Raw genomic sequence first — 14,249 nt, 5'->3', positions numbered from 1 at the left:
AAAAATACTCTCCAATAGATGCAGCACCAACAAAATGTGACGAGATCTGACAGAACGTCCAAATACCTGTAGGCATCCACAGGGGAAAATGTGATAAAAAGTGTTTTAGTCACTGACTACACAACCGTTATCTGAAGAATTCAGATAAGATATAGCAAAATACATCAGATACTTTTTTGCTTTCAATTATAACTTTAGAAATGCAAAAATCTTGTTTTTTCTAAATCACTTCTCTATATGGTAAATTTGGTTTATCATTTTAAAACGTGCAGAATAATATACCTGCAGAACAAAAGAGAGAGTTGAAATTAAAAGATCTTTTTTCGATTAAAAAAAAAAGATTCTTTTTAATTGTGGAAAAAGTAATTAATGAGGTGTTTTCACCTACTGGCGCAAACCTACCCTACAGCTACTGAGCCTCCACCAGGGTCGGTGAAGGGCTCTGGTGCGCACGGCCGCCAAGGCCATGGCAGCTGGCCTGCCGGGCGCCACCCCCGCCTCCCCGCCGCCCTGGAATGTGTGTGCAGCGCGGCTCAGACCATCGACTCGGTCTCGACGAGCCCCTGCGGGGCCTCCTTCCGGGACAGCTTCAGCACCGTGGGCTTCTCAGCACTGCCGCTCGCGCCTTCGCCCAGCGGCTGGGAAGACAGGCCCTTCTGCTCTTCCTTGGCCTCTTCGGACACCTCTGGATAGATGACCAGGAAGGCGGCTGTCAGGAAGCCCAGGAAAGAGCCCACGGAGGCCACCATGGGGATGACACGCACGGTCCCCACCGCGTCAACCACGCTGCCCAGGGCGGAGGCCACCAGGATCTGGGAGATGTAGACCTGGCAGGACAGGATGGCGCAGTCGATGCCGAAGCCACGCTTGGAGGTCCCGGGGCTGTGATGCACGTACTGCAAGAGAGGCAGGCACAGCGTGAGGGCAGGGGCCAAACAGGAAAGCCATGCACCGGCATGCCCAGGGTCTGAGACAGAACTGCCTTCCCTCAGCAGCTGCACACCCGCTCGCCTGGCTCTGTGTACCCCAGCCCTTATACTGAACACGGTATTGGGGGTTCCAGCCACTGCAGGAAGGCAAGGAAAATAAATAAAACCCTTAAGAATTAGAAAGGAAGAAATGAAACTCATTACCCATGGAGGATGTGACTGTGTGTGCAGAAAGCCTGGAAGAATCTATAAATATGCCATGACAATTAATACAATATACCATATTTAGAGAATATTATAAAGGCTCAATACTACAAAGTTTTAACTCTCTCCAAATTGATCCATATAATCAATGTGTTTCCAATTAAAAAAAAAAAAAAGTCCAGAAGCTGATTCTAATGTTTAAATAAAAAGGAAATGGTCAAGGTAACCAATTAACAATGTTGAAAAACCAAGCTGGAGAACTTAACACTACCAGGTTTCATTCAGGTCTTCTTGTAAAACTACTTTAGACAGTGTAGCCACTGTGAGCAGACAGACAGAGCCATGGAAGAGAAGACAGACATCCCCCAGCCAGACCCCCACCCAGGTCCGCGGCTCCGCAGTGTGGGGGGAGGGGGACAGGACACCAGTCACGTGACATCCTTACTTGGGGGCACCATAAAGTTCTGATTGACCCTAGACCACACACACGCCCTGCATCCCAGGCAGACCACAGGCGAGGGCATGAGTGCAAGGGAAGACGTGGGCAAGAATGCTCCACGCAGAAAGCGCCAGTGAGAACTGCAGGGCCGCCCGCAGCTGGCGAGCTCGTGCCGGGGCCTCCCCTCCAGCGCCCGCCCACCCACCTCTCTGATGTCGTGGTACTGCCCGAGCAGGGCATAGGGGCAGTAGGAGATGCTCATGGAGACGACGCCCATGGTGCTGATCATGATCATGGCCACGTAGACGTTGGCGAACATGGCCATCACAGCCGTGCCCAGGGAGAAGCCCAGCGTGCCCAGCACGTAGACGACCCTGATGCTCAGGTCGTAGCTGTCCAGGTACTTCTGTAGCAGGGCTGCAGAGAGAGGCCGCGTGGTGACCGGAAGGCACACGGCCTGCTCGCTCCCCGGCCTCCACTGCACTCAGCCTGGCTCAGGAACAGGGACGGGATGCCCCTCGCCTTTCACTCCCCGGCCACCACGCACAGCCCCTGGATGGACGCCCAGCTCACCGTGCCCCAATCCACCGCCAGGGGCTCCACACCTCAAATGGAGGTCGACCCTCGTGGTTCCAGACCTGTAACCTGGTTCTATCCCGCAGCCCCGTGGGACTCCCTACCTTGCAGAGCCAGGCCTTCCGACCCTTCCGCCAGTCTAGGCCCACTCGGCGTCCTCTCTGGCCTTGGGCCCTGCCCTGCCTCGGAGACTGAGTTGTGGCTGGTTTTCCTTGTGAGTCCCCACCCCTCTGGGTCAGGCTTTCTGACCCAGCCCTCCTGAGAAGTCCTGTAGTAAAGCAGGCAGCACTGTGACCGTCAGGCTGGCTGTCCGTGGTCACCGGCTGTTATCCCATCATCCTCAGGTAGAGACTGAGCAGGGTCCAGGCCAGGATCAGCCAGAGGCCTGTAACCGCGGCTCTGCCCCATTCCCGGGAGGCACGCGTGTGCACCACTCCTGAGCATGAAGCCTGTCACTCCCACTCTCTGTTCTCCAGGGCACGGTGGACCCCAAGGAAGGCCGCTTGTCTCCTCAGCCACCCCGACCTCCTGCAGACCCCAGACACACTGCATGCGCTCAGGCAGAGCCCGGGCGCCTGCCCTTCCGGCTCGGGGCGCAGCTGCTGCAGCGCTGCCGTCGCCTGAGCCCCGCGGGCCCTCCCCGGGAGCCGGCAGGCGTCTGCGTGGAGGACAGCTGAGGGCTCGCAGCGCCGCTCTCCCAGCCACGGCGCGAGCAGCTGCGCCTCCCAGCGGCGATGCACGGTGCCACTGCTGCTGTCCCTGAGGGCCGGCCCCACGGGGCAGGGCCTGCAGCCCATGGAGCAGGATGCCTGTCAGTCTTTCGGGTCACGGAGCGAGTCCAGGTGCTCGGCTCACCTGGCTGGGGGCCGCTTACCTGAGCAGGTGGCACCGGTGGCTGCGTAGATGACCAGGCCCCAGCAGCCCATCTTCACGCCCGCGCTGTAGGCCTGCCACGCCGTCGAGTTGGATGGAGCCTGTTCCAGACGCAAGACGAGGGTTCAGGGGGTGGGGCCGGCGTGCTGCGCCTCCAGGTAGAGGGGTCATTTACACTGAAATCACTGATGCATCTCAACTGCGGCAGCGCGGGGAGAAGCAGCCACGGCCCAGGCCGCTGCTTGTGGCGGACCCTCTGTACTCTCCCCCAGCCCTGCTCCACTATCTGGGCCCAGGCCGCCTGCCGCTCCCACCTCTGGCCTCCCGGAGCCCAGTGGCTACATGGAGCGGCCTGCTGGGCCATGTGGGGCAGGGAGGCCTCAGCCTGGGGAAGGGAGGCCTCGGCCTGGCAGGCCGCGTGGGGCGGGGAGGCCTGAGCCGTGACCACCTTGGACCTCCTGGTGCCACTCTGGGCCATGAGCACAGATGTGAACCTGCAGATGCCCTGGGGCCTAGAAGCCACGCCCACGTGGCCCGGGCACCAGCAACAACAAAAAGCTGCTTCAACCTGCTGGCTCTGGGGCCATCTGTGTATGCAGAGAGCTGGCCCGCATGCCTCCAGCTCCCTGGTGTTCCTGCACTTCCAAAGCCTGGGGTGGGGCGCGGTTTGCTCACCACGTACCCAGGCCCGGGTGCCCTCTCGCATTCATACACGAGGACCCCGACCACGTTCTCAACAGGGGCACACCTGGGCTGGCTGTCACCCACGCTCCTGGGCACTCACCTTGGGGTCCCCCTCGAAGATGACCTGGCCCATGAAGTCGGTGTAGAACACGGCCTCAGCGATGACGGAGAACCAGGTGAGCAGGTGGCAGAGGCAGAGACGCACCAGCTCGGGGGGCATCTTCAGCATGGACAGCCAGAGCAGCCGCACGGTGGTCTCGCCCTCGCCCTCCTCGCTCTCTGAGTCCCCGCTGGACGTGGTGGCCCCGCTCTGGTGGCGGCGGCGGTGCTGCCGGGGCCGCGCCTGCAGGTCATAGAGGTCACTCATGCTGCGTGAGGGCTTGATGAGCACCACGGCGTTGGCGCGCCGGTGGCGGTAGCGGTGGGAGCCGATTTTGCCGTAGTAGGAGAAGGTGCTGGAGGCCTGCCGGCGGAACACATGCCGGCGCCGGCGGGCGGGGCCTGCTGTGGCGGGGGCCTTCAGGGTGGCCCGGCTGTAGGTGCAGGTGCCCAGGCCGTCCCGCAGCCCCGCGCTACCCCCGTTCGGGAGCCTGGCCGCGCTCAGGGACTCCTCCAGCAGGGTCTCATCCTCGCCGTCAGGTGCACGGAGTGGCAGGGGCCGGCGGGGTGGCCGGGCGGCAGCGTGCTCCTGGCTGGTGCTGCGGGGGGTGCCGGGGCAGGAGGCATCGTGGAAGATGGAGGGCTCGATGTCCTGCAGGAAGAGCTCAGGCTCCAGGCCCAGGGCAGCCTCAGGCACGTGCAGCACTGAATCGCTCTTGCTGCGCACCAGGCCCTCGTCCAGGAAGTCCAGGGCCAGCTCATGCTCCGACTGCACCTCGTCCGGGAACAGAACGCCGCCGTCCAGCACGCAGGCATGGGGGCCGGGGGCTGGCGTGCCGGCTGGGTCCCCGCCACGCTCCTGCTGGGGGCTGTACTGCTCCTCCTCGATGCTGGACAGGTGCAGGGCCACGGACACCGTGAAGATGATGGCCGCGAAGAAGAAGAGCACCTGGTTCTGCGTCCGGAACCAGGAGCCCAGGAAGGTCTGGGTCCAGTCCAGCCCGCCCAGCACGTAGCCTATGGCCCCGCCGAGGCCTGGGGATGGGAGGGGACGGCGCAGACGTGAGCAGAGGAGGGGCACAGGCTACAGGGCAGGGAGCCCAGACAGGTGTTCCCAACTGCCCCCACCAAGGGGGCCTCCAGGGTCACTCAGAGAATGGGAGGAGCAGGGACAAGGCACGACAGCTGAGCCCAGGCTTGGAATCCCAACCTAACAGCTTCCTGCTTCCTGAATTAGGAGGGAAACTGGCGGCCGCCCGGGACTCTCTCCCCACTGACCACCATCCCCGGAGCCCACATTCCCATTGGATGGGAAAGCTGCCCGAATGGAGGGGGCGGCCAGCATGGCGTCCTGGCCTCGGGCCAGCAACCTCGCACGACCCCCACCTCAGACCAGTCACCCGGCCCTGCTGGGTCCCTGCTTGCTGCCTCACCCACCAGGGTCTACATGAAGCCGCTCGGGGGCCATGAAGCAGCCTCCCCCAGACTCGACGATCCAGGGGTGGGGCTCAGAGCCAGGGCAGGGCCGCTCACCAGCAGAGAAGGCGTGGATGTTGAGGGCCATATCCTGCTCCTCGCTGTCTACCACGTCCAGCAGGTACGCACGGATGGGCCCCTCTGTGGCGTCAGCGCTGAAATCCAGGACCACCACCCCCAGCACAGTGAGGACGATGCCGATGGGCTGCCGGGTGGGGACATCGCCGAGGGCCAGGCCTGCCGGGGCACAGAGGAGCAGCGGCTCAGCGGCCCCCACGGCCGCCTCGGGGGACTCTGCGCTCCTGGGCACAGCCTCTCCACACGGGAGGCGGGCTTCGTCTCTCCCGCTGCTCTGAAGCGGGTTATGAGCCGTAGTCACACATCTGCCTCAGGTGAGTCTGCCCCCGAACCCGGAGACCAGCCTGCTCCCTGAGGGCTGAGCTGCTGCCGGTTGTACTGGATGAGGAACACTTCGGGCACAGAGGTGCTGCTGGGCCTTGGACCCCCCCCACAACTCTGCAAATGGGGGTTCCCAGACAGCTGTGCCCCACACAAGAGCCATGAAAGGGGCTTCTGACCAGGAGAGACACAGGTACAGTGACAGACATCGCACCAGGGTGTGGGGCAGGAGCTCCAAATTCTGTGTGTGGGCCACAGTGGGCTGGGGCCACCCCCATAGACAGGTCCCCGCAAAGACCAGTGTTCCCTCTGAACCGAGCCTGCGGGTGCCTGGAGGGTAGCAGCCTGTGGACTCCTGACCCAGGGACAGCCAGCTTTGGTCGGGGGGCATGGTGCACAGCTCAGGGAGGCCCCTCTTGCACCCCCGCCAAGCCTGGGACTGCGCCCACCCCGCCAGCACGTGTGGGCCCTGGAGGAGCTGAGCAAGGCCCTGCTGCACAAGGACCTCTTTGGCCACCTCCCTTCCTGAGCCTCCCAGCGTCTGTGACTGCCCGAGGACTGAGGTGGACGCGGGCAAGTTCACCTGCGTCAGGACACAGGTTAAGCTTCTGTTTAGCTGTCGCCAGAAAATAAGACTTTTGCTTTTTCACATTTCTGATGGGTTCTCTCAAGACAAAAGATATTTTCCCACAAATAGCTGCTTTAACTGAAAACAAAACAACAGAAAGAAGCAAAACAAACCCAGAGTACGTGAACCAAAAAAACAAGTAGCAGACTAGGTCTGGACATTTTCAATACCAAGTCTGAGAAAAGGAGAAAAAAAAAAGAAAAGATAATTTCTGAAATAATGCTGGAAACAGGACGTGGTGTCAGATACGCATTAAAAACAAATGGGTCACAACAGGAAGTGCTCCCTGAGAACAGGTTCCCACGGCATTCCCACGTGGGGCCCGCGGCCTGGCCACCGCCCGGGGGCCAAGGACGCCCGCCAGCGGCCCCGGCCAGGATCGGCGGTCTGCGCTCCCCATACCTGCACGCCCGGTGGAGCCCGGCTTCATGCCCCCCCCGACCCCGGAGCAGGACACTCACCGATGGCAGAGCCGTTGAGGAACAGTGCCACTCCGAAGAGCACGCCCACGCAGAGCGCCAGGATGAAAGGCCGCCGGCGGCCCCAGCTCAGGGTGCAGCGGTCGCTCGCGGAGCCGATGAGGGGCGTGAAAATGAGGCCGAGGATGGGGCTCAGGAACCAGGTGAGGCTGTAGTACTGCTCCGGGAGGCCTGCAACACATACCGCCGTCACCCTCGGGCAGGCGGGTGGCTGGCAGCACGTGCCGACTGGAGACCCCTCGGGCGGGCATCCCCCCACAAGGCCAAGAGTCTGAAACCAACCAAAGCCCACCTGGGAAGCATCAACTGGCCCAAGGCCAGACCTGGGCTGTGGAGCTGGGCCCCGGGGGTACACAGAGCCTTCACAGCAGCACCCAGACCGAGCGGGCCCAGGCTGCCATGCACACGTGGAGAACGCGGTGTCAGCCCCAGGCAGCCGGCCCCGGGGGTGCACAGAGCCTTTGGAGCAGCACCCAGACCCAGCGGGCCGGGGCTGCCATGCACGTGTAGAGAATGTGGTGTCAGGCCCACGCAGCTGGCACCCGTGGGGGTGATGGCATGAGGGTGAGGCCCTCTCATTCCACTGGCGCTGATCGGGGCCTGGGGTTTCAGGGGTGCTGCTCAATGCCACCCTCAGAGACCAGGCCCACATCAGCCCGGAACACGGCGTACGGCAGGGGGCTGTAGCTTCGGAGAGTAGAGGACCCATGATCTTGGGATCCTGGGCCTCACTGGCCAAAATCTATCACCAGGGCCCTACAGAGGGACCTTGCACCACTGATGTGCTAAACGGCCCCAGCAGTGGGCTTCCAAGTGGCTACTGAGGGCGATGAGCGGAGACACCTCCATGTGTGTCCAGCTGGAGCCAGGGGGTCTGGTACCTAACCTTCCCACCCGCCCAGAGGCAGGGATGACCATGCCCGTTTCACAGACGGGCAATCTGAAGCTCAGAGAGGTCAGGTGATCTGCCCTGCATTTACAGAACACAAAAGCAGAAGCCCCAGCATTTAAACCCAGGGCTGCCTGGTTTCCACGTGTGAGCACGGACCCTGCCCAGCCCCACCCTCCATGCTGTCGCCCGGTGACACAACCCCGAGGCCCGCCATCCCTGGGACAGAGACGGGTCTGGCCCGCTTATGCCCAGGATGCACCTCGGCCACATCCCACACACCCCGTGGGTTCCATTCGTGCCAGAGACAAGGGGGGAAGCAGCCTCCGCTGGCGGGCCCAGGTGTGTGGTCGCCCTTTGTGGGTGGGGACAGATGGGGGCTTCAGACTGGTGTGTTCTGACCTTGGCCTGGACGGGGGTCCCTGGGGACGGCCACCAGCCGGGGACGCGGGTCACGCACCTGTGTGTGTCAGCTTCGGTGAAGAGCCGACTTAAAAAAAAACACCAAGTGCTCTGGCACGCCAGCGCCTCGGTCAGCGAATGTTTTACACGGCCAAGGGTGCTGAGGAACGGAATATTGTGCTGAACTACCAAGAAAAATAAACTGTGTAGGAGGAGGAAATCATTTTCAAAGGAGGAGGGAAGCACCTTTCAAACTGTTGCTAGCGTGCCCATTAAAATATTGACGCGTTCAGCCTAGAATTCGAGGTGTTGGCCTCGACCTTTCCAGAACCTTAGGAAGGGTGAACTGTGCTCCTGTTTCTAAGTCAGCAGGATGAGCTGCTGGTTCAGGAAATGGGGAGCTTGTTGAGCGTGCTCCACTGATGTGCTGGGGTCTATGTGGCGGGCCTGGGTCCTTGACGCTCACTATCAGGGTCCGGCACAGGGGAGGGCAGGGCTGGGCCGACACTGCCCACCCTCAAGAGGGCGGCGTGGAGAGCAGGCTTCTCAGGAACGACTCCCTCCCCGCACCACTCCTGGGAGCCCATGGTCAGCTTCACAGACAAAGGAGAGCATCCTTTCCCCGGGGGACACAGTCTCTCTTGCTGGGCTTTTTCAAATGTCACAACTTTACTACTGAACACTGACTAGCCTAGTGACGGGGCTGCGTGCAGAGCTGCAGCACGCACGCACACTCACAGGCACACGCTCACACAGGCACGTATGCACGTGCCTGCCATCTCCCCTGGGGCCTGGCCTTCCCGCTTCAGGCACCAGGAGACATTCCGGACTCCACACCTGCCGACTCTCACCTCCCAGCCTGGCTCCCGGCAGAACCCTGAGGGGAACACGCCCTGCAGCCGTGACAAGAACCACCTGCCCACCCTGCCCTGGACGCAGTGCGGCCGTGGTGTCTGGGGTCTGCCTTCCGGGTCTGTGTCAGTGCCGGAAGAGGGTGTCTTACGGCTCTGACCCCAGGACACAGGCGCCTCACCCTGGAGCCGCCCCTCCCAGCCAGAGAGGTCCTCTGCCCCTCGGGCGAAGCTCCGTCCACCTGAAGTCCCCTCTATCTGGGTTGGCACTGCCCCAGCCGACTCAGGCTTCCTGTCCCCAGCTTTTCACCCTCAATCTCTCTGGATCACAGTATTTCTGGAGCCAGGGGGTGGGTCCTGCTGTCCGGTCCAGTCTCCCGAGTCCCCTCCTGTGGTGCGCTCAGCCCCTCCCGCTGACAGCGGCCGTCTTGGGGCGACGCTGGGCCCGCCGCTCCACCGCCTGCTTTCGGCTGCCTCTCCAGGCGGCTCTGTCCCTTTTGCTCCTGCCTTCTCTTGGTGACTCAAGTCCTCCTTCACGTTCCATGGTGATCCGCACACTAGCGTTTCAGCATTATTTGGCAGTGGCTGCTCTAGAGACTCGGAGAAGGCAATGGCACCCCACTCCAGTACTCTTGCCTGGAAAATCCCATGGATGGAGGAGCCTGGAAGGCTGCAGTCCATAGGGTCGCTGAGGGTCTGAGGGACTGAGCGACTTCACTTTCACTTTTCGCTTTCGTGCACTGGAGGAAATGGCAACCCACTCCAGTGTTCTTGCCTGGAGAATCCCAGGGACGGGGAAGCCTGGTGGGCTGCCGTCTCTGGGGTCGCACAGAGTCGGACACGACTGAAGTGACTTGGCGGCGGCAGCAGCAGCAGCTCTAGGGACTAATTACATTCACCTTCAGCCTGAGTGGAGACCGCTCCTCTCTGGTGAGACTCTGGCACCTGTCTGTGCCCATCCACCTCAGGTCCGTCTATGCTGAAGAGGCACATACGTTACGTCTGCAGACTCGATACACCCGTGCTCTGCAGGGAGGTCTAAACAATCGCTCATTCTAAAGGAACCAAGATCAAACTGTCTTTCTTCTTACCTGCCCATCTTACCATCCCCATACCCTTCCTTCCTTCCTCCTCGGGATCCCAGGGTCACGGGGTATCACCTCCCTTTGGCCTGAAGAACGGCTTTCAGCTTCTGCAGCATTTCCTAGAGGTCTGCTGGTGACAGTTGACTACAGTTCTCCTCCTTTTGTCCCTCAGGCTATTTCTGCCACGTGCAGGACTCTGGGTCAACGCCTCTGTGGCGAGCTGTGCTCGGTGTGAAGTCCACGCAAAGTGGTCTTTGGGAGCAGGGCTCTCGGGGGCCTGTGCTCCCTCTGTGGACACGTCCGTCCCTCAGACGTGGGCCTGTGGGACAGCACGGGGCTGTGGGGCTTCAGGGATATGACCTGGGGAGTTCTGTCAAGCCTTTCTGAAAGGGGTCACGCAACTGAAAGCGAATCCCGGGAAGCTCGTCAAGCTGGGTGCTGCTCAGCAATTCGCCCCAAACCCGCGTCCCGCTCGCCCAGGGAAACCACTGCCACGCAGCATCGGCCGCCCGGAGCCCTGGCCCCACAGGAGAGGCCGCGGGTCCGCACGTACCGCCTGCTCGGCTGGTTCCTGGGGCCTGAGCAGGGCCTGCCGGCTCACAACCCGAGGGGTAGGGGAGACCACCCCGCAGTCAGCGCCCCCAGCCCCACCACCCCTTGGCTCTGCCTCTGCCAGCACCACCTCGTGCCCATCCCACGGGTGCCATGGCCGCCGGCCTGTCTCCTCGGGCGAGGCTGTACTGTCACCTCCCTCCCCACCTCCCGCCCCCCTCCACCCATGGCAGCCTGGATCCCCCCTTTGGCTCCCCCAAAACTGCCCTCGCAGGTCACCAGGCCGCCTGCCTTGCCAGCCCAGCCGGCCCGCATTCAGCAGGCTTGGCCGAAGCCCCACGAGGGCAGAGCGTGTTGGCACACGTGCCGGCTCCCCTGGCTCAACGCTGAGCACCAGGACCATTCCCCCAAAGCCCCTGCCTCCTCCCCACCCTGCACGGGACCCCCAGGCCAACCCCAGGGAGGCCTCCTTGCAGAGGTGGCTGGGCCAGGAGCTGGTCAGGCTGCAGAGCCCAGGGGGCCACATGGACCGTCGGTGGGATCCATCTCCCGGCTTTGTCCCCAATTCTCCTGAAAGTCACAGAGGGGGTGTGAGTCCCCAGCAGCTGAGTCAGGGGTTGGGGAGGGCCGGGTGAGCCCAGCGCTGACCACAGCAGTGACATGTCTTCGTTTAAACATGGGGGCAACAAAGATGAACATGTCCCATCGCGTCCCCGGGGCAGCGACAAGCCTGAGAACACAGCCCTGGGCCGGCCCCCGTCTGTCCCCGGCGCGGCTGCCGCTGGGACAGCCGGACGTGGCATTTCCCAGCAAGGCTCTAAACACACACAGCACCGGTGCGTAGTAAATAATTTTTGTTTTCTTCCAGGCAAAAGCGAACAACAATGGTGGGACCAGGAAGGCTGCCGGTTCACAGGAAACGGCGGGGGCGTCGTGGCTCGCCGAGGGCTGAGTGAGGTCACGGGCGACTGCGGCCACGCTCGGTCACGCGCGGCCTCCCATTCAACACAACCGCTTTTTTGATAAACTGGTCCTTCTGGGGGGAGGGGGCCAGGGTACCGGGAAAACGGCCTATAAATTGTTTAACAAAAGATCTGAAATGGGAATAGGAACTTCATTCTTTCTCTCAATAGACAAAGCCTTCCTCATCAAGATACGCTTGTATTGTCAGACAAAAACTTCACGATAACACCAAAGCCATGAGAACCCGCTCTCCGTGGGAACTGCTCAGCAGCCTGGGGTGACCTCGGAAGGATCTACCAGCCCCGTGGGGAGCCGTCACCAAGTGGCCCCGGTGAGGGGTACAGGTGCGAAAGAGCAACAGTCCTGCCTCTGAACACACACACGAGACCCCGGGCACGGGCTGGAGGCAGGGTCCTGGGAAAGGGCCCCTGCCGGGAGGGTATGCACCAGGCAACACCTCTTCTAGCTGGAGGGAGGACCACAGAGCTGCAAGGAATCTTCTAGAGCCCCAGGGAGGCAGGGAGAAAGGGGAGGACGAAGGAGGAAACTAGCTCAGGCACCTCTTCCGGGGCCTCCCCCTTGGGACAGCAAGCCCTGGTGTCTCCGGGTGCGACGGGCTGGGCCCTGGGAGCCCAGAACTGAACCAAACGCCCTTCATCACAGCGTGGAAGCACCGGGACAGGCGCCTGAAGGTGCAGGGCCTTGAGCCCGGGCCACGCAGGGCCAGCCCCATCAGTGCCGGGGGGAGCCGTGTGGCGTGGCCACTTCTGTCCAGTTTGGGCGTATGTGCTCTGTACGCGGGAGACATGCTCCCTGCCGGGGGACCGTGGTAAAGAAGGAGCTGTTCCGGAGGGAGGCGACCGCTTGGCAACAGCATGATTCAAACATATTGAAGGCACCATTACTTAAGTAGCGGAACGTTCTGAACGGTCCTCTGGTAAAAATAAACATCCTCCAGCCCCTTGTGTCGGCCCCGAGGCCGGGCCTGGTTCCCCAGGAATGGACTGGCAGCCCCACATGGGGGTTGCCCAACACCCCGCGGGGGCACTGGTCCTCTGCTGGACCAGGAGAGGCCTCCACAGCCCAGCAGGGTGTTCCTGGCCGGACAGGACCAGACACTGGCCTCTGGAAAACCAGTGGGCACTCCTCCGGGGGCCCTGGGGCCCGGCTGCGGGGGCCTCTCCTCCGGGCATCTCCCAGGACCGTGGCTCCCTGCAGACAGGCGCACTGGCCACTCTCCACTGCCCACCCATCCCGGCTCTGGCACAGATGCTGCACCAGGCCACAGTGCCCAGGTCACGGTTGGGGCATCAAGTCTGCTCCGAGCCTCACAGTGGCCACTTGGCCCTGACTCAGGCTGGTGCCTATATGAGGCCTGGACGTGCTGGCAGCCAAGGTCTCTCCCAGCCCTGAGAGTCCATGATCTGAACTGGGGAAGGACCCCAGGCACCACCCTATATGCTGTGATTCACACTGCTTTGGTTTTAACAAGTGGAGCTGTAGGGGGCATGGGGACTCCTGGGGGCGCCAGCGGACTTCCACTGCCTCGGCCAACGTCACAACACCTACATGATGTCAATGAACCAGGAGCTCAGACACAACGTGCCGGGATCGCCCAAGGGCCAAGGACAGTGAAGTGCAGACGAGTAGGCAGGAAGGCACGCGTGTGTGCTACCTTCCTGTCAACACAATTCAACTGTAAGTGTGTAATTAACTTTTAAATAGTGGATGTGCTCAGCCAAGGGCCCCGAGGAGTCCTGGAAGTTTGGGAGCCAGCTCAGGCAGGGCCCAGGCTGCAGCCAGCAGGACCTTTGCAGTCTGCCTCCTGAAAACACGATGGGAAAACTAGCAAGCCGTCCGTAAACTTTAAAAATAGAATTCATACGAAAGGCTGCACCACTTTAACCAAGAGAGATCTTGAGCACTTTTGAAACCCGCTGACCAGGGCTCCCTTTCTCACAGCTGCAGCCAGCACAGCTGGCAGGGCCGCAGGGGGCTGCCTCCCCTGCAAGAATCTGCAAGGTAACGCCATCTCCAGGCTGGTGGGAGGATCAGGTCGCTGGGGCAGCTGCTGCTGGCATGGTTACTGCGGGGTCCACACATCTCGTTTCTAAGAGCAGGGAACACCTAGCTCTCTTCTAGTTCACGGCAGCCTCCAGTCTGGCCCGGCCAGAAGAAAAGGAGAGGCTCAAACCCTGATTCTATGCTTTCTGGCCACGGAGCCCTGGGCAAGTCACCTTCCTCCCTGAGCCCCAACTCCTGTGGTGTAGAGCAGACCCGTCCAGGGCTCAGAGGAGACGGCCAGGCCCCTGGGGCAGCCCGCGAGCCTTGCTCATGGCCTGTTTGACACCAAGCTTCTGTGCCCAGCCTCGCCTCTCCCCACGCTGCCCACCTTGATGGTCAGGCAGAGTGCTGCTCTGTCCAACCCTGGTCCTAGACTGCTTGCCTCTGGCACGGTCTCCCCCGCAGGCCACAGCCACGGTCTCACCACACTCTGCCCACATGGCAGGGCCCAGAGCCCCAACGGGTGAAGGTGGCAGCCCGGCCCGGCCCAGCCCCCATGCCAGGCTCCGCGGTGAGCCATTCTCCCGGCAGCCGGCTCTCGGGGCTTCCAAGCCCGCCCGCAGTGGCCACCCTGCACACTGACCTTGGAGCTTGGGGTTAAAGGGAGTGTGCTCTCCTTGTGCTGGCTGGCTCTCCCTGAGGACAGGGGCTACGGTT

The 14,249-nt window shown here is 61.8% G+C and overlaps 1 protein-coding gene across 4 annotated transcripts in view; it reads right to left on the bottom strand.

Moving 5' to 3' along the window:
* Positions 1–341: 341 nt before the first annotated feature.
* The window catches only part of SLC45A4 (solute carrier family 45 member 4), a 62,435-nt gene continuing 48,527 nt past the window's right edge, over positions 342–14,249 (bottom strand). For 3 of the 4 annotated variants that reach the window (XM_055545685.1, XM_055545687.1, XM_055545686.1), the window contains exons 3-8: positions 6,769–6,957; positions 5,338–5,517; positions 3,806–4,839; positions 3,023–3,122; positions 1,778–1,989; positions 342–896 (exon numbers count right to left, since the gene is read on the bottom strand). In XM_055545685.1, coding sequence (XP_055401660.1) covers positions 534–896; positions 1,778–1,989; positions 3,023–3,122; positions 3,806–4,839; positions 5,338–5,517; positions 6,769–6,957 — 2,078 coding nt within the window. In that variant the 3' untranslated portion in view covers positions 342–533. The remainder of the gene's footprint in view (positions 897–1,777; positions 1,990–3,022; positions 3,123–3,805; positions 4,840–5,337; positions 5,518–6,768; positions 6,958–14,249) is intronic. The other variant, XM_055545688.1, reaches the window with a different exon arrangement.

This window comes from Bubalus kerabau, chromosome 14 (assembly GCF_029407905.1).
Source record: "Bubalus kerabau isolate K-KA32 ecotype Philippines breed swamp buffalo chromosome 14, PCC_UOA_SB_1v2, whole genome shotgun sequence".
In the NCBI taxonomy this organism is placed as follows: domain Eukaryota; kingdom Metazoa; phylum Chordata; class Mammalia; order Artiodactyla; family Bovidae; genus Bubalus; species Bubalus kerabau.
Note: the sequence above shows the minus strand (reverse complement) of the source record. Positions and strands in the feature narration are given on the sequence as shown.